Below are 19,656 nucleotides of genomic sequence, written 5' to 3'. Positions count from 1 at the left end.
CTGTCTTTTATTCTATGGCTGAATGCCCCAGTTTAGTTTTGCCCCTGTGCTATTGGTTCCATGAGGTATGAATAGACTGGGTTAACTGGGCTACGAGGCGTGTGGTCACTGGGAACATCATCTTGGTGAAGAGTTGTACAAACGTCACAAGCGAATCCGAGGGACGTCTGCAGATTGTTTGCAACAAGCTTGTACCCCAGGCCCTGATCTGTGCGCTTGGGAGAAGCCAGTGAGCAAAACCCGAAAAGACCCTGTCCTCATGGGGCTTAGGATGGAGTTGGGAGTGGAGAGGGAGGTTATCCAAACAAATGGTCCGCTGCGTTGATGGCGACAGTATTCGACGGAGCAGGGCAGGGCATGCATGGGGACGCGGGGGGCGAGGCCTGGGGACTACGAAGTCGGCCAGTGCGTGAAGACTGGACCAGGGCGCGGGAGTTGGCGCGGGTGCAGGTGCACGTGCGGGGCGGGGCGGACCCCCCAGGGGGCGGGGCCAACCCGGGGGCGGGGCTCGGTGTGCCAGGAGAACCCGGGACAGAGGCGGGACTCAGAGGGCAGGGAGGACCCAGGCGGACCATGGAGGCGGGGTTCTAAGCGGGGGCGGGGTTCTGGGCGGGGCGCGCCCCTGGGGCGGGGCTCGGAGGGCGGGTCCGCGGACGCCATTGCGCTGATACCGGCTGGCTGCGGTCTTGTCGGGTGCGCGGCGTTCCGCCTCATATCCTGGCCGTCCCCTGTCCGGTTCTCCGGCCCGGCCTCTGGCCCATCCCCGGCCTGGTCTCCGCCCCGTCCACCCCCGTCCCCGCGGCGGCGCGCGCGGCCCGCTGGGCGGGGTTCCGGGGATGAGGCGGCGGCGGCGGCGCGCGGAGACTATGCTCGGCAGCTGAGGAGACGCGGCGCCCGGAGCGCGGCGCGACCCACGGGATGGCTCAGCCGGCCGGCCCGGAGGGCGGCGAGGGGCCTCCGGACCCCGGGGCGGCCGCGGGCCCGCAGCACGCGCTGAGTCTGGAGGAAATCCTGCGGCTCTACAATCAGCCCATCAACGAGGAGCAGGCGTGGGCCGTGTGCTACCAGTGCTGTGGCTCCCTGCGCGCCGCGGACGCCGGCCGCCGCCAGCCCCGCCGCCGGGTGCGCTCGGCCGCGCAGATCCGCGTGTGGAGGGACGGCGCCGTTACCCTGGCGCCCGCCGCCGGCGACGCGGGAGAGCCGGCCGCCGCCGCGGGTGAGCCGCCCCCCGCGACCCCCTTCTCCCACAGAAGGACCCCGCCGCAGGCCCTTCCCCCAACTCCCGCGACCCTTAGCCCCGTGCCCTCCCGCCCCGCGGCCCCCATCTCCCACGGCCCATGGAGGACCCCCACCCCGGCCCCAGGAGGACCTCGCCCCCCAGGCCCCGGCCCTTCCGCCCCGGCGCCGCTCCCTCCCCCCCTCCCCAGTCTCCTACTGGAGGACCCTCGCCAAGGCCCCGGGCCCTTTCCGCACAGCGACCCCCACATCTCCCACGGCTCCGCGGAGGACCCCCGCCCCCGCCCCGGGGCCTTCCGCCCCGCGGCCCCCCACCCCTCACAGGAGGCCAGGGAAGCGGGCAGGGCCTGCGGCCGAGCGCGGCCCGCGTAGGTCTGAGCGTGGGCCGGAGCGTGGGCGGGCGGCTGCGCCGGGAGTGGGGCGGGGGTCCGAGTGTCAGTGTGCGACCTGTCGGGGCACCGAGGCCCCGGAGAAGGGAAGTGGGGTCGGTCCCCGGACGCGAGAGGCCGGCTCTACGCGGTCGTGCTGCTCGCGGCCGAGCCCGGGTGGGATGTGTTCGGCGCTGCCGGCGTTCGCCAAGACCTGGTCGGGGGGGGGGGGGCGGGGAGGGGGTGATGCGCTGGCAGGAGGGCTGCGCTTTCGCAAGGAGCTGTCAGCCGATTGTACTTTTCAAAGACTGACAACGATATTCCCTCGGTTGGGAATGTAAAAAAATCTGAGCCCTGAGGAGAATGCTGCTGTTTTGGGAGAAATGAAGAGGCCGAATTAACATAAAAATAATACGATTTCCCTGTACATTAATATTTGTTGTGATGAAAAACAAGCTTGTAAAGTAAAAAAGTTGACAGGATGTCAGATAAATGGATAAAATGGATTTTACTTAGGTCATTATCTAATATAAATTCTTCAAGATTATCACCTACCCATCAACATGTAGCTACGGCTTACCCAAATATCTATTGATAATGAAGAGGAGGTTGATAATAGGTTTCTCCAATCAGTTTTTATCTAATTCAGCATTTTGAGAGACAGATCTATTAAAAACATTAAAAAAAGAAAATCCACCCTTACTTAAGTTGATGGAAGTGTCAAAATGCTTAAGGTGAAAGATGTACTTAGAATTAGTAAAGTGACTTATTAAATTGATTAAAATAGAGAACAGTCAAGAGGATGTTATCAATTCTTTCAATTCCAACAGAATATTTATTATTTATTTTCGGTGTCAGGTAAACAGACTTTTAGAATTTTAATTTATTTAAAGCTAGTCTTTTTGCAATTCTTTTGAAATTATTTCAAACAGTTTTTTAGTTCATTTGATGTGTCTATTGCTTTTAAACTTGGACAATATTAGTGGGAAATACTTGCAATTATAATTTATTTACGGTGTATTAATATGATATGAAAAGATACTTTCATAAAATACAGCAAAGCCATGCCTTGAGATCCAGTGTTTTAAGGGGAAAAATGGTTGCGTGCAACCTCCTTTTAGAAGTAGCATTGGTAGTGGTGATTTCCAGAAGGAACAAACTGGATTTACATTGTCCTTGAACTTAATCCCAGAGTTCAAGTTATGTTTGTGGACCTACTAGTAGTTTAGTTGTCAAAGACTAATGGATTCTGGTGATAGTTTTTTAAAAAATCATAACCTTATGTTGAAATGAATTACTTTTTGCATCATTCATATGAATGATAACGTGTTGACTTCAATGTAATACATTCTCTCTTTCTGGGGAGAATGGCAGAGTTGTTTCCTGCAGCAGCAGTAATGGACTTGTAATCCATCCTCTTCCTACTTAGTTCTGCTTGTGACCTTTGCTGCCACTTGTGGAGAGAGCCCAATCAAAGTTGCCGATATGGTCTTGAGCATTTTAGGGCTGATTGATTAAAAATTTGGGAAGTTCATACTAAAATAGTGTTTATATTAGATAACTTATTTCTTCTTAGTATTAAGAGTAGTTGTGTGGGTATGGAAGGCACAACGTCTTCTGAACATTTACCCTGATTCTTAAAAATGCTGTATAACATGGTACTCTGCACACTTGTGTAAATTCTATTTTTAAGGAAAAATGGTAATCTTGAACCTCCATTCTAAGAAGCACTTTGTTTTTCATTGTAAGATGTTTAACATGATTGTGTGGTGGCAGTCAACAGCATTTGTGTTTTCACGTGTTATCCATTGACTTATTTTCTAAATGCAGGTTTAGGAAGTTAAGTGATGTGCTTGAATTCATACTGGTAACTCTTTGAATCAAATCTAGGTCTTTTAACCTCTAGCCTTTGTAGTATTGTGGAATGGAACAGATTTGGTTTGAATTGGAATCATGATTCCTCCCCTTTCTAGCTGAGTGACCTTGAATAAGTTCCTTAATCTCCCTGAGTGCAACCTTCTCATCTGTAAAGTGAGAATAGATCACTTTTTCCCTACGGGATAGAGGTTTAAGTGAGATGGTATGTGTAAAGTGCCTAACGCAAGGCTTGGTATGTAGCAGGTACTCAGTAAGTTTTAGGTCTCTCCCTCTCCTGATCTTGCGGTCCTTTCACAGCACCACGGTGCCTCTGTCCAGCTGTTCTGTATTTTTTACTCAGAATTGGGACACATGTCTAGGTCAGGGATTCTCAGCCTATGCACTGACATTTTTGACTGAATAGCTCTTTGTGTGGGGGCTGTCCTGTGCCTGTGTAGGATGCTTAGCAGCATCCCTGGTGGGTCTTTACCCACCAGATGCCAGTAATCACCTGCCCCCTTCCCTGAGTAAACTCTTCAGACATGGCCACCTGTCCCCTGTTAAGAACCATTGGTCTAGCCAATGATGGGTGGTGCCGTGGATTGTGTTTAGCGTGGGGAAATGGATCCCAGCTGTAATCTTCAAGCGTGTGAATCTTTCAGCTGGCCACTGTTCTCTCTGCTGTTGAGTTGAATAGTTGGTTCTTACCACTATCAGCAATATCGCTCCATTTAGTCCCATAGAAAGAAATAGCACTTCACACTCATTCTTAACTTGTTTTGGAATTGAATGTATCAGTAATTGATTTTATTCTTGTTTTAATAGTATCGACATGTACAGAATATTCACATTCAGGTTGAATTAAAAAAATTAGAAATACATATAAGAGAAATAGAAAAATGTGGGAGGCATGGAAATGAAACCAATATTGGAAGAAAACAGTGAAGAATGGATAATTTCATTTAGCATTCAGATGTAACTTAAAGTCATTTACTAACATGGCCATGAAAGCACTGTGATATAGGACTGAAGGAGATAAAAGAAAAAGGAAAACTAGTTCTTTAGAGAATACCTTAAGAGGAAGAGATTAAATTATGAATCAGGATCTTAAAATGGGCAGTATATTTTATGAAGTGTTTCTGTGATGCCGGGAGGGTGATTTGTTGATTAGAATCAAGAGGGTTTATGATTTATCTTAGGTGGCTTACTTAAAATTTTTATTTTCCCCAGTGTTTATGAACTTGTAGTCATAAAAAGACCTTATTGTTTGGTAAAAGTTTATTACATACAGGTTGGTGAAGTTTTCATTCACACCATTAATTAATGAGTCAAAGGCACTCAGGCTCTTGATATACAATCTGCTGTTTTTAACCAGGGCACTTAACTGGTCTCTAGACACATTTTAGTATACACTTTCTTTAGAAAGTAGTCATTGATGGAATTTAGGTTATATTCCAATCTCCACAAGATTATAACTCGTTTTTTTCTGGGATGCCACAAAGAATTATTAATGGTAGTACTAGAGCTTAGAACCACTGCATGGTCTTAGCAGCCTTGTAGACCTTAAATACCCATCTGACAAAAATAACTTTCAGATTTGGTTTCAAATTTTTTGATGTATCTTTAGCTTTAGATGTATAAAGAACACTTTCAAAATTATGAGCACATCTTGATTTAAAATCATTGTAAGGTTAGTGATAGGTTTTCCTGGGAGGAACAATGAAGGACTGCGTGCATATTAATAAAGGCATCCCTTGGTATAGGGAACATTGGGGCTTTGTTTGGGATTTGAAAAGAGGATATGATCCGTGAGGCTTCTCAGCAGGGTTCATGCCAATTTGGTGGGGAAGTGGTCTTAGGAATAATATCCTTTTTGAATTTAAAGGGAGACAGAATATTTGCGGAGAAGGTTGAAATAGTGAAAACATGTTTAAAGAGATTAATTTTTGTTCACTCTTGATATTTTTCTTGAGTGTTTACATTCTGATCATTAAATGAAAGGAATACTTGAGGTGTGTGTGTCCAGGGTAGCGGTTGGGGGTGAATGACAGTATTAGGGGTTGGTGAAATACCTTGTCAGTTACAGCAATAGGTAAGAATTAGTCCATGTGAACAATATGTCCAGATACGTGGGCTTAATTCAATTTTAAAAACATGCACTGAGTCCCTATTACGTGCAAGCAGTGTCCAAGTTTAGTTATTATAGAGGAGAAAATAGAACATAAACAGTGATCAGTGTACCGTGAAGCTAACGCAGGTCAACTTGGAACCTGCTCCCTTACACAGTCCCCTTCTAGGCCCCTGGGGGGGCTTTAACCATGTGTCCAGATGACCATTTGCAAGATTAAGATGTTTTAGCCATAATCAGTTAAGATTGCTGTCACTTTTGACTCCAGTTTACTCTCTAACGTACTTCCATTTGGGTTGTGTGAGAATGGCCACAGACATTTCTGGGAGAAATTTTGGAATAATGCACTTGTGGTTTTGTATCTGTATTTCTGCCTTATGCAAAGGAAAACAGTGGAAAAATATCAGTCGCATATAGGTATTGGTACGTAAGTAAGTTGGGACTCTTTTGGGAAACCATTTGTCTTACTAAGAGTTTTGACTCAACTTTAGAAGGAAAAAAATCACTGATCTATCGAGGACTATATGTTGATAAGAGATGATGAGTCACACTCTGCCTGTTTTATTTGTAAGGTGGGAATCGCTTTCCTGTTTCGTAGGTTCTGTAAAATGGCAACAGTTCCCATCCCACTTTCATAATATTGGAGTCATACTGTATTTCCCATTTGCTTCCTATTGGCTAAGTAGAAAAAAAAGAAACTACCGTCTCCCAGATTCTTGTTTAAAACTATGAGGAAAATATTGTGTGTTGCTAAATTGCCAAATTTAATGTTTTTAAAATAAATTTTAAATTTTGAGATAATTTTAGATTGAAGAAAAGTTGCAAACATAGTGCAGAGGGTTCCTGTGTGCCTCTCACCTGTTTCCCTTAATGTTAACATCTTATATTACTGGGTACATTGGTCAAAACTAACTAACGGCATATAGTAATATGCTAAACTTCAGACTTCACTTGGAGTTCCCTAGTTTTTCTGTTAGTGTCCTTTTTCTGTTCCAGAATCCCACCCAGGACACCTGGTTGCGTTTAGTCATCATGGCTCATTAGTCTCTTCTCTCTGTGGCAGTTTCTCAAACTTTCTTTGTTTCCCATGACCTTGAGAGTCTTGAGGAGTACTGGTTGGGGGTTTTGCAGAATGTCCTTGCATTTAGGTTTGCCTGCTGTTTTCTTGACTAGGCTGGGGTTATGCGTTTGAGCGAAGAGTACCAGAAAGGGGAAGGGCTCCCCTCGTCACATTGGATTGAGGCACATGATATCCACACAGCACCACTGGGGATGTGAGCCTTGTTTGCCAGGTTTCTCCAATAAAGAGTTTTACTGTTTTTACCTTTTCTATACTTTATTCTTTGGAAGGGAGTTACTGAGTCCAGTCTGCATTCACGGGGGCCTCCTCCTGGAGTGGTGAATATCTACTTAGTATTTTTTGGATTCTTCTGTAAGGAAGATTTGATTCTTCTCCCCATTTACTTATTTATTCAGTCATTTATTAAGTCTGGATCCGTGTATGTTTTACACTTTGTTATCTGTTACCATGTTATTTCTTTTGTTGCTCAAATTGTTCCAGCTGTGGCCATTGGGAGCTCCTTCAGGTTGGCTCCCATGTCCCTTTGATGTGCCCCATCCTTTTGTGTTTTTGAGCACATCCTTACTTTCTGGCACTACAAGATGCTTCAAGGCTTATCGTGTGTATTTTCTGCCCTAGCCCTAGAATCAGATATATCTTCAAGGAGCTCAGGGCTGGGTGTCCTTGTTGTTACTGAGGTGTTTTTATTTATTTATTTATTTATTTATTTATTATTTCTGAGATATACATTTTAAAGTAATAACTAGAATTATGGCTTACAACATTATACCAGAACATATAAGATTTTTAGAAATGTCATGTAATGTCTGAAACATTTATATTAACCTATTTCCATACAAATAACCCAAAGAAAGTTTAGTATTAGTTGTTTTTTTTGTTTTTTTATACTTCAGGTTCTTATTAGTCATCAGTTTTATACACATCAGTGTATACATGTCAATCCCAATCGCCCAATTGAGCACACCACCATCCCCACCCCACCGCGGCTTTCCCCCCTTGGTGTCCATACGTTTGTTCTCTACATCTGTGTCTCAACTTCTGCCCTGCACACTGGTTCATCTGTACCATTTTTCTAGGTTCCACATACATGCGTTAATATACGATATTTGATTTTCTCTTTCTGACTTACTTCACTCTGTATGACAGTCTCTGGATCCATCCACGTCTCAACAAATGACTCAATTTCGTTCCTTTTTATGGCTGAGTAATATTCCATTGTATATATGTACCACATCTTCTTTATCCATTCACCTGTCGATGGGCATTTGGGTTGCTTCCATGACCTGGCTATTGTAAATAGTGCTGCAATGAACATTGGGGTGCATGTGTCTTTTTGAATTATGGTATTCTCTGGGTATATGCCCAGTAGTGGGATTGCTGGATCATATGGTAATTCTATTTTTAGTTTTTTAAAGAACCTCCATACTGTTCTCCATAGTGGCTGTAACAATTTACATTCCCACCAACAGTGCTAGAGGGTTCCCTTTTCTCCACACCCTCTCCAGCATTTGTTGTTTGTAGATTTTCTGATGATGCCCATTCTAACTGGTGTGAGGTGATACCTCATTGTAGTTTTGATTTGCATTTCTCTAATAATTAGTGATGTTGAGCAGCTTTTCATGTGCTTCTTGGCCATCTGTATGTCTTCTTTGGAGAAATGTCTATTTAGGTCTTCTGCCCATTTTTGGGTTGGGTAGTTTGTTTCTTTAATATGGAGCTGCATGAGCTGTTTATATATTTTGGAGATTAATCCTTTGTCTACTGATTCGTTTGCGAATATTTTCTCCCATTCTGAGGGTTGTCTTTTTGTCTTGTTTATGGTTTCCTTTGCTGTGCAAAAGCTTTGAAGTTTCATTAGGTCCCATTTGTTTATTTTTGTTTTTATTTCCGTTACTCTAGGAGGTGGATCAAAAAAGATCTTGCTGTGATTTATGTCAAAGAGTGTTCTTCCTATGTTTTCCTCTAAGAGTTTTATAGTGTCCGGTCTTACATTTAGGTCTCGAATCCATTTTGAGTTTATTTTTGTGTATGGTGTTAGGGAGTGTTCTAATTTCATTCTTTTACATGTAGCTGTCCAGTTTTCCCAGCACCACTTATTGAAGAGACTCTCTTTTCTCTATTGTATATCTTTGCCTCCTTTGTCATAGATTAGTTGACCATAGGTATGTGGGTTTATCTCTGGGCTTTCTATCTTGTTCCATTGATCTATGTTTCTGTTTTGGTGCCAGTACCATATTCTCTTGATTACTGTAGCTTTGTAGTATAGTCTGAAGTCAGGGAGTCTGATTCCTCCAGCTCCGTTTTTTTCCCTCAAGACTGCTTTGGCTATTCAGGGTCTTTTGTGTCTCCATACAAATTTTGAGATGATTTGTTCTAGTTCCATAAAAAATGCCATTGGTAATTTGATGGGAATTGCATTGAATCTGTAGTTTGCTTTGGGTAGTATAGTCATTTTCACAATATTGATTCTTCCAATCCAAGAACTTGGTATATCTCTCCATCTGTTTGTATCATCTTCAATTTTTCTCATCAGTGTCTTTTAGTTTTCTGCATACAGGTCTTTTGTTTCCCTAGGTAGGTTTATTCCTAGGTATTTTATTCTTTTTGTTGCAATGGTAAATGGGAGTGTTTCCATAATTTCTGTTTCACATTTTTCATCATTAGTGTATAGGAATGCAAGAGAGTTCTGTGCATTAATTTTGTATCCTGCAACTTTACGAAGTTCATTGATTAGCTCTAGTAGTTTTCTGGTGGCATTTTTAGGATTCTCTATGTATAGTATCATGTCATCTGCAAACAGTGACAGTTTTACTTCTTTTCCAATTTGTATTCCTTTTATTTTTTTTTCTTCTCTGATTGCTGTGGCTAGGACTTCCAAAACTATGTTGAATAATAGTGGTGGGAGTGGACATCTTGTCTCGTTCCTGATCTTAGTGGAAATGGTTTCAGTTTTTCACCATTGAGAATGATGTTTGCTGTGGGTTTGTCATATATGGCCTTTATTATGTTGAGGTAGGTTCCCTCTATGCCCACTTTCTGGAGAGTTTTTATCATAAATGGGTGTTGAATTTTGTCAAAAGCTTTTTCTGCATCTATTGAGATGATCATATGGTTTTTATTCTTCAATTTGATAATATGGTGTATCACATTGATTTATTTGCGTATATTGAAGAATCCTTGCATCCCTGGGATAAAGCCCACTTGATCATGGTGTATGATCCTTTTAATGTATTGTTGGATTCTGTTTGCTAGTATTTTGTTGAGGATTTTTGCCTCTATATTCATCAGTGATATTGGTCTGTTATTTTCTTTTTTTGTGATATCTTTGTCTGGTTTTGGTATCAGGGTGATGGTGGCCTCATAGAATGAGTTTGGGATTGTCCTTCCTCTGCAATTTTTTGGAAGAGTTTGAGAAGGATGGGTGTTAGCTCTTCTCTAAATGTTTGATAGAATTCACCTGTGAAGCCATCTGGTCATGGACTTCTGTTGGAAGATTTTTAATCACAGTTTCAATTTCATTACTTGTGATTGGTCTGTTCATATTTTCTGTTTCTTCCTGGTTCAGTCTTGGAAGTTTGTCCCTTTCTAAGAATTTGTCCGTTTCTTCCAGATTGTTCGTTTTATTGGCATAGAATTGCTTGTAGTGGTTTCTTAGGATGCTTTGTATTTCTGCGGTGTCTGTTGTAGCTTCTCCTTTTTCATTTCTAATTTTATTTTATTTATTTTTTTTAAACTTTGGGTTTGTTTATTTGTTTATTTATTTATTTATTTATTTATGGCTGTGTTGGGTCTTCATTTCTGTGCGAGGGCTTTCTCCAGTTGCGGCAAGTGGGGGCCACTCTTCATCGCAGTGCACGGGCCTCTCATGATCGCGGCCTCTCTTGTTGCGGAGCACAGGCTCCAGATGCGCAGGCTCAGTAATTGTGGCTCACGGGCCTAGTTGCCCCGCGGCCTGTGGGATCTTCCCAGACCAGGGCTCGAACCCGTGTCCCCTGCATTGGCAGGCAGATTCTCAACCACTGCACCACCAGGGAAGCCCTATTTCTAATTTTATTGATTTGAGGCTTCTTCCTCTTTTTCTTGATGAGTCTGGCTAAAGGTTTATCAATTTTGTTTATCTTCTCAAAGAACCAGCTTTTAGTTTTATTGATCTTTGCCATTGTTTTCTTTGTTTCTATTTCATTTATTTCTGTTCTGATCTTTATGATTTCTTTCCTTCTACTAACTTTGGATTTTGTTTGTTCTTCTTTTTTTAGTTCCTTTAGGTGTTAAGTTAGATTGTTTACTTGAGATTTCTCTTGTTTCTTGAGGTAGGCTTGTATAGCTATAACCTTCCCTCTTAGAACTGCTTTTGCTGCATCCCATAGGTTTTGGATCGTTGTGTTTTCATTGTCATTTGTCTCTAGGTATTTTTTGATTTCCTCTTTGATTTCTTCAGTGATCTCTTGGTTATTTAGTAACGTATTGTTTAGCCTCCATGTGTTTGTGTTTTTTACGTTTTTTTCCCTGTAATTCATTTCTAATCTCATAGTGTTGTGGTCAGAAAGGATGCTTGATATGATTTCAATTTTCTTAAATTTCCTGAGACTTGATTTGTGACCAAAGATGTGATCTATCCTGGAGAATGTTCCGTGCGCACTTGAGAAGAAAGTGTAATCTGCTGTTTTTGGATGGAATGTCCTATAAATATCAATTAAATCTATGTGGTCTATTGTGTCATTTAAAGCTTCTGTTTCCTTATTAATTTTCTGTCTGGGTGATCTGTCCATTGGTGTAAGTGAGGTGTTAAAGTCCCCCACTATTATTGTGTTACTGTCGATTTTTTCTTTTACAGCTGTTAGCAGTTGCCTTATGTATTGAGGTGCTCCTATGTTGGGTGCATATATATTTATAATTGTTATATCTTCTTCTTGGATTGATCCCTTGATCATTATGCAGTGTCCTTCCTTGTCTCTTGTAACATTCTTTATTTTAAAGTCTATTTTATCTGATATGAGTATTGCTACTCCAGCTTTCTTTTGATTTCCGTTTGCATGGAATATCTTTTTCCATCCCCTCACTTTCAGTCTGTATGTGTCCCTAGGTCTGAAGTGGGTCTCTTGTAGACAGCATATATATGGATCTTGTTTTTGTATCCATTCAGCAAGCCTGTGTCTTTTGGTTGGAGCATTTAATCCATTCACGTTTAAGGTAATTATCGATATGTATGTTCCTATGACCATTTTCTTAATTGTTTTGGGTTTGTTTTTGTAGGTCCTTTTCTTCTCTTGTGTTTCCCACTTAGAGAAGTTCCTTTAGCATTTGTTGTAGAGCTGGTTTGGTGGTGCTGAATTCTCTTAGCTTTTGCTTGTCTGTAAAGTTTTGATTTCTCCATCGAATCTGAATGAGATCCTTGCCGGGTAGAGTAATTTTGGTAGTAGGTTCTTCCCTTTCATCACTTTAAGTATATCATGCCACTCCCTTCTGGCTTGTAGAGTTTCTGCTGAGAAATCAGCTGTTAACCTTATGGGAGTTCCCTTGTATGTTATTTGTCATTTTTCCCTTGCTGCTTTCAATAATTTTTCTTTGTCTTTAATTTTTGCCAATTCGATTACTGTGTGTCTCGGCGTGTTTCTCCTTGAGTTTATCCTGAATGGGACTCGCTGTGCTTTCTGGAGTTGGGTGGCTATTTCCTTTCTCATGTTAGGGAAGTTTTCGACTATAATCTCTTCAAATATTGTCTTGAGTCCTTTCTCTCTTCTCCTTCTGGGACCCCTATAATGCGAATGTTGTTGCATTTAGTGTTGTCCCAGAGGTCTCTTAGGCTGTCTTCATTTCTTTTCATTCTTTTTTCTTTTTTCTGTTCCATGGCAGTGAATTCCACCATTCTGTCTTCCAGGTCACTTATCCGTTCTTCTGCCTCAGTTATTCTGCTATTGATAATTTCTAGTGTAGTTTTCATTTCAGTTATTGTATTGTTCATCTCTGTTTGTTCTTTAATTCTTCTGGGTCTTTGTTAAACATTTCTTGCATCTTCTCGATCTTTGCCTCCATTGTTTTTCCGAGGTCCTGGATCATCTTCACTATTATTATTCTGAATTCTTTTTCTGGAAGGTTGCCTATCTCCACTTCATTTAGTTGTTTTTCTGGGGTTTTATCTTGTTCCTTCATCTGGTACATAGCCCTCTGCCTTTTCATCTTGTCTATCTTTCTGTGAATGTGGTTTTTGTTCCACAGGCTGCAGAATTGTAGTTCTTCTTGCTTCTGCCCTGGTTTTGTTTTTAATACAGAAGAAGAGTTGAAATGGTAAAAGTTTTGGTTATTTTTGTTGTTCACACTTTGTTAGATTTGGGAAGTAGCTCTGTCTGGTATCTTGCTTTTACTGGCTTGCCCACCACTGTCTGCCTGTATATTCTATTCATTCCTTTGTTCAGCAGTTGTTTATTAAATACCATAGAGCCAAGTTGAGTAGGGAGGCTTGGAGAGAGCAGTCTGCCCAACCTGTTTATCAGAAGGGAGATATACCAGGGAACTGAAGCCAGAGGAGCCTGTATTGGGGTATAAACTTGGATGGACTGGAGCTGAGGGGAGGTCAGTGAAATGTGACCTGGGGTCAAGTGTGGATTGACTGAGATACATGCATGGTCAAGAACTGGTTTGGGGACTTCCCTGGTGGTGCAGTGGTTGAGAATCCACCTGCCAATGCAGGAGACACGGGTTTGAGCTCTGGTCCAGGAAGATCCCACATGCCGCGGAGCAACTAAGCCCGTGTGCCACAAGTACTGAGCCTGCGCTCTAGAGCCCACGAGCCACAACTACTGAAGCCTGCGTGCCTAGAGCCCGTGCTCCACAACAAGAGAAGCCACTGCACTGAGAAGCACGCTCACTGCAATGCAGAGTAGCTCCCGCTGTCTGCAACTAGAGAAAGCCCGCACGCAGCAATGAAGACCCAATGCAGACAAAAAAAAAAAAAAAAATTAATTAAATTAAAAAAAAACAAAAAAAGGACTGGTTTGGGACAAATCTTGGGATCACTGGCCTCCCTCTTGAAAGTACTTCTGGCACCTCTGGGCTAGAGGTGTCCCTAAAATAGCAGCAGAACCATGCAGAATGTTGATAGTCAACCAGATTTGAAATCGTTCCCCATTTTGTAAATGTGCATTTTCTTTTTTAACTTTTTTTAAATGGGTATCACACTTTTTAAAAAAAAAAAATTTATTTATTTGGCTGCGCTGGGTCTTAGTTGCAGCACGTGGGATCTTTAGTTACAGCATGTGGGATCTAGCTCCCTGCCCAGGGATCGAACCCAAGCCCCCTGCATTGGGAGTGCAGAGCCTTAACCTGTGGACCACCAGGGAAGTCCCTATGCATTTTCATTATGGCTCTGAAGTGTAATGTGTAGATAAAATGCTTGTAAAATGTCTTAAACCAAACAAACAAAAGAGATGAAAACTAAGTATCTATCATTGAGGAAATGGTTTTTCATCTTGTCTAAGTATTTGACTGTTACATGGGATTGTGATTATTTTAGGGGACCAGAAAAATACTGATGTGTATAAATAGTAATGCGTATTTATTAGGAAAGGTAGTGGTATTTTCCCTAATTCTAACTTCTGTGTAGTTATTTTCGAGTGGTAGTATAACAAGTCAGGACGAGACAAGATTTTTTTTTCCTGCATGGGCATTGAATTTATTATTCGGCTTATCTGGTCCAGACTGCTGTTCTCAGGGCAGTATCTAACTGGCATTCTATTGATTTTAAATAGATACCTTGTTTTGTTTTGCTGCTTGCATTATCCTCACCATACAAAGAAAATACATTAAGAAAATGTTATACCAGATTTTTATGCAATTTGAGCAGTTTACATCTAGTTGCATGAGAGTTCAACAGCTGTTTTTGGTTTTAGTGATGACAGGCTGGTAATCAGAATTTCTTAAAGACTCTGATGTATGTTGTATCTTTTTGAAGATAATTAAATCATTGACCACTTCTGTCTAAAAATCTAATTTCTTTTGACATTTCCTCCTCAAAACTTATTTTCTTGGGCTTTTTTAAACTTTTTTGAAAGTTCAGTATACATAGAGAAAAGTGCACAAATCATTAATGACACAATCACGTAAACACCAACCTGGTTAAGAACAAAGGAACATTACAAGTAGCCTTCCACATGTAATCAGTGTCTTAGTTTATCACCATACATTGGGCTTGCTTGCTTGCTTATGAACTTTATGTGTGTGGAATCTTACATTATGTGTTTTTTGTGTCTGGCTGCTTTTGTTCAACATGTTTGTGAGATAAATTACTTGTTGTTGCATGTTGCCTTAGTTTGTTTTTATTGCTATACAGTATTCAACTGCATGAAAAAACCAAAGTTGATTTACCCATTCTGCTGTTGATGGACGTATGAATTGTTTGAAGTTTTTAGCTATTTCAAATAACATTGCTATGAACACTTCTGAATATATGTATGTACTCTGTTAGGTATGTATCTAGTAGACTTGCTGGATTGTTGCATGTGTGTCTCTTGAGTTTTAGTAGATATTGCCAAGCAGTTTTACAAAGTGCTGGTTTCAGTTTACCTTTCTTACTAGCAGTGTATCTGCTGCTCCACATCCACTCTAATACTTGGAAATGTTATTAAAAAATAAGTTTAGCTGTTTGAATAGTACATATCTCATAATGGTTTTAAGTTGTGTTTATCTGATGGCTAATCAGGTTGAGTGCCTTTTCATATGTTTATTGGCCATGAGGATATCTCTTTTGTGAAGTTCCTGTTCAGGTCTTTTGACCATTTTTCTATTAGGTTTTTTTCTTATAAGATATATAACATAAAAATTACCATTTTAACCATTTATTTTAATGGCATTAATTACATTCACAGTGTTGTACAACCATCACCACTATCTATTTCCAAAATTTTTCATCACCCCAAACTGAAACTGTAACCGTTAAGCAGTAACTGCCGGTTCTCCCCTTCCCCAGCCCCTGGTAACTGCAACTCTACTTCTATTGTTTTTTGTCTCTCCTTATTTTTACACGTTCTGATTTTTGTGTACTGTGGATACGAACCATTGGCCAGCTGTGTGTATTGCAGTTATCTTCTCCAACTCTGTGGCTTTCCTTTCCACATTGTTAATGGTGTGTTTTGATGAATAGAAGTTTTTCACTCTGCTATATTTCTGATGTCACTCTCCTAGAAGTTTTGATATATCATCACATTTTTATTATCACTAAATTCAAGTATCTTTCTGATTTCCATTGTAATTTCTTCTTTGATCCATGGGTTATTCTGTCAATTTTTATTTATATTGAGACTATATTTTTAGGTACATACAAATTTAGAGTTGTGATAACGTCTTGGTGGATTGACCTTTTTGTCAATGTGGCTATAGTTGCATGTGTAAAATTACATCAGCTTTCTTTGACTAATGTTTGCATGGTATATTCCTTTTCATAATTTCACTATCAATTTTTTTATATTGTTACATTTAAGGTGTGTTTTTTACAAGGAGGATATAGTTTGGATTTGTTTTTTGTCTAATATAACAATGTGTACTTTTAAATTGGATTATTTATTTTATTTACAGTTAATGTAATTACTGATTTTTAAAATCAGTAATTTAAAAGCACGTTATCTTACTCTTTCCATTTGTCCCACCAGTTCTGTATTAACTTTCTATCCCTTATCTTCTTTTTGATTAAGTATTTTTTAATTGCTGAAATTTCTTCCTTCATTAGCTTGCTTATTGTATATTCCTTTACTGTTCTTTTTAGTAGTTGCTTTACAACATGGATTATTGACTTTTTAAAAAAATATATTTATTTATTTATTTTTGCCTGCGTCGGGTCTTAGTTGCGGCCCGCAGGCTCTTTAGTTGTTGCGCACGGGCTTAGTTGCCCCACAGCATGTGGGATCTTAGATCCCTGACCAGGGATCAAAGCGCGCCCCCCGCATTGGAAGGTGGATTCTCAACCACTGGACCACCAAGGAAGTCCCAGATTATTGACTTTTTATTAAAGTTTCATATAAGTTACTAGTTATATTACTCTCTGGACAATGCAGAGATCTTAGAACACCGTCACTCCATTTATCTCCTTTTGTTTTTTTATTATTGTTGACATGTATTTTAGTTTATCATAGATTTTAAACATAAGATAATATTTTTGTACAGTTTAATATTCATGTGGATTTTTTCACATATTTGCTCTTTCCATGCTCTTTGTTTGTTCCTACATTACTATACTTTCTTCTGGGATTATTTTCCTCCTGCCTGAAGAGCTCCCTTTAGTATTTACTTTAGTGCAGGTCTGCCGCTGTTGAATTCACTGTTTTTGTTAGTCTGGAAATGTCTCTATTTTGTCTTCATTTTTAAAGCAAATTTTAATTAAAATGTAACTAACAGAAAAGTGCATAAATCATAACTGATGACTTTTTACAATGTGAGTACACTCACATTAGCAGGACACAGATCAAGGATCAGAACATTACTACCATCCCAGAAGGTCTGCCTGTGCACCCTTTTAGTCACCAACCACCGCGAGTCACCACCATCATGACTTCTAATGGCATATGTTTAGCCTGTATTTGAGCTTAAATATATAGAATCAACCAGTATTAGGCTACCTTATTTCTGACTTCTTTCTCTGAACTTTGTGACATTGATCCACATTGTTGCATATAGTTGTAGTTTGTTCATTCACATTTTAGTGTCATATTCTGTTGTATGACTAGACCGTAATTTATCCATTCTACTCTAGATGGACATTAGAGTTTTGGGATCTTGCATTTGGACATCCAGTTATTGGATATTATGAATAATGCTGCTGTGAACACTATTAAACATGTCTTTTGGTGAACAAATATAGCATTTGTTCCAGGTATATACTCAACCTCAAACACCCCTCCATCATACCAATGAGCTACTTAGATATTCACCACCCATATAGACAGACATCCCCCTAGATTCGCCAGGCATTTTATCAAAAATTTAATACTAAATCTGACACAAACCACACAACACAACCATACAAACACCACCTATATATAACAAGTTAATGTAGCTTAAACACTTCTTAAAGCAAGGCACTGAAAATGTCTAGATGGGCTCACTAGCCCGATGAACATACAGGTTTGGTCCCAGCCTTTTTGTTAGTTTTTAATAGAATTACACATGCAAATATCTGCACTCCGGTGAGAATGCCTTCTAAATCACTAAGATTAAAAGGAGCAGGTATCAAGCACGCTGTACCAGCAGCTCACAACACCTTGCTCAACCACACCCCCACGGGAGACAGCAGTGATAAGAATTAAGCCATAAACGAAAGTTCAACTAAGGCATATTGATAAGGGTGGTAAATTTCATGCCGGCCACTGCGGTCATACGATTGACCCGAATTAATAGAATTATGGTGTAAAACGTGTTAAAGAATTATACAAAATAAAATTAAACCTTGATTAAGCTGTAAAAAGCCATAATTAAAGTAAAAATAAACTACGAAAGTGACTAACATATCCTGATTGCATGATAGCTAAGACCCGAACTGGGATTAGATACCCCACTATGCTTAACCCTAAACCCAGATAATCATAAGAACTAGACTATTTGCCAGAGTACTACTAGCAACAGCTTAAACTCAAAGGACTTGGCGGTGCTTCACACCCCTCTAGAGGAACCTGTTCTATGATCGATAAACCCCGATAAACCTCACCAACCCTTGCTAATCCAGTCTGTATACCTCCATCTTCAGCAAACCCTAAAACGGAGCAAAAGTAAGCACAGCTATAACACATAAAAACGTTAGGTCAAGGTGTAACCTATGGGGTGGGAAGAAATGGGCTACATTTTATACACCAAGAATACCCTTTATCTATACGAAAGTTTTTATGAAACCTAAATACTAAAGGAGGATTTAATAGTAAATTAAGAATAGAGCGCTTAATTGAATAAAGCCATGAAGCACACACACACTGCCCGTCACCCTCCTCAAGTGCTATGACAAAGCCACAGTTTATTAACATATGCTAATCAATTATATGAGAGGAGATAAGTCATAACAAGTTAAGCATACTGGAAATTGTGCTTGGATAAACCAAGGCATAGCTTAAATAAAGCACCTAATTTACACCTAGAAGATTTCGTAACCTATGTATGCCTTGAACTAAGCGTAGCCCACACTCTTCCCACCATACTAACACTAACTAGTCAAATAAAACATTCACCAGACATCTAAAGTATAGGAGATAGAAATTTAGACGTTGATGGCGCTATAGAGAAAGTACCGTAAGGGAATGATGAAAGAAACATTAAAAGTAATAAAAAGCAAAGCTTATCCCTTGTACCTTTTGCATAATGACTTAACTAGCAACAACTTAACAAGGAGAACTTAAGCTAAACTACCCGAAACCAGATGAGCTACGTATGAACAGTTACTAGAACAAACTTATCTATGTGGCAAAATAGAAGGTTTATAAGTAGAGGTGACGAGCCTAACGAGCCTGGTGATAGCTGGTTGTCCAGGAAAAGAATTTCAGTTCAATGTTAAATAATACTAAAAACCATAATAAGCTTCAGTGTATATTTAAACATTTGTCTAAAAAGGTACAGCTCTCTAGAAATGGGTACAACCTTAACTAGAGAGTAAAAACAAACAACACCATAGTTGGCTTAAAAGCAGCCACCGATTAAGAAAACATTCAAGCTCGACAACTAACACATCTCAATTCCAATATTAAGTAAATCAACTCCTAGTCTTACTACTGGACCAATCTATAAAATTATAGAAGCAACACTGTTAATATGAGTAACAAGAAATATTTCTCCTTGCAACTAATAATATACTGATAATTAACAGTAAATGAATACAGTGCAACACTAAACTGTTTATTAAATACACTGTTAATCCAACACAGGTGTGCACCCAAGGAAAGGTTAAAAAAAGTAAAAGGAACTCAGCGATTATAAACCCCGCCTGTTTACCAAAAACATCACCTCCAGCATCACCAGTA

At 40.3% G+C, this 19,656-nt stretch overlaps 1 protein-coding gene across 11 annotated transcripts in view; it reads left to right on the top strand.

The window, feature by feature from the left end:
* The first annotated feature begins 656 nt into the window (after positions 1 to 656).
* SPIRE1 (spire type actin nucleation factor 1) overlaps positions 657 to 19,656 on the top strand; it is a 210,893-nt gene continuing 191,893 nt past the window's right edge. For 10 of the 11 annotated variants that reach the window (XM_061170319.1, XM_061170314.1, XM_061170312.1 and 7 more), the window contains exon 1: positions 657 to 1,216. In XM_061170319.1, the coding sequence (XP_061026302.1) occupies positions 919 to 1,216 (298 nt within the window). In that variant the 5' untranslated portion in view covers positions 657 to 918. The remainder of the gene's footprint in view (positions 1,217 to 19,656) is intronic. The other variant, XM_061170322.1, reaches the window with a different exon arrangement.

This window comes from Eubalaena glacialis, chromosome 15 (assembly GCF_028564815.1).
Source record: "Eubalaena glacialis isolate mEubGla1 chromosome 15, mEubGla1.1.hap2.+ XY, whole genome shotgun sequence".
Taxonomy (NCBI): domain Eukaryota; kingdom Metazoa; phylum Chordata; class Mammalia; order Artiodactyla; family Balaenidae; genus Eubalaena; species Eubalaena glacialis.
This window is presented reverse-complemented; position numbering and strand designations above follow the sequence as displayed.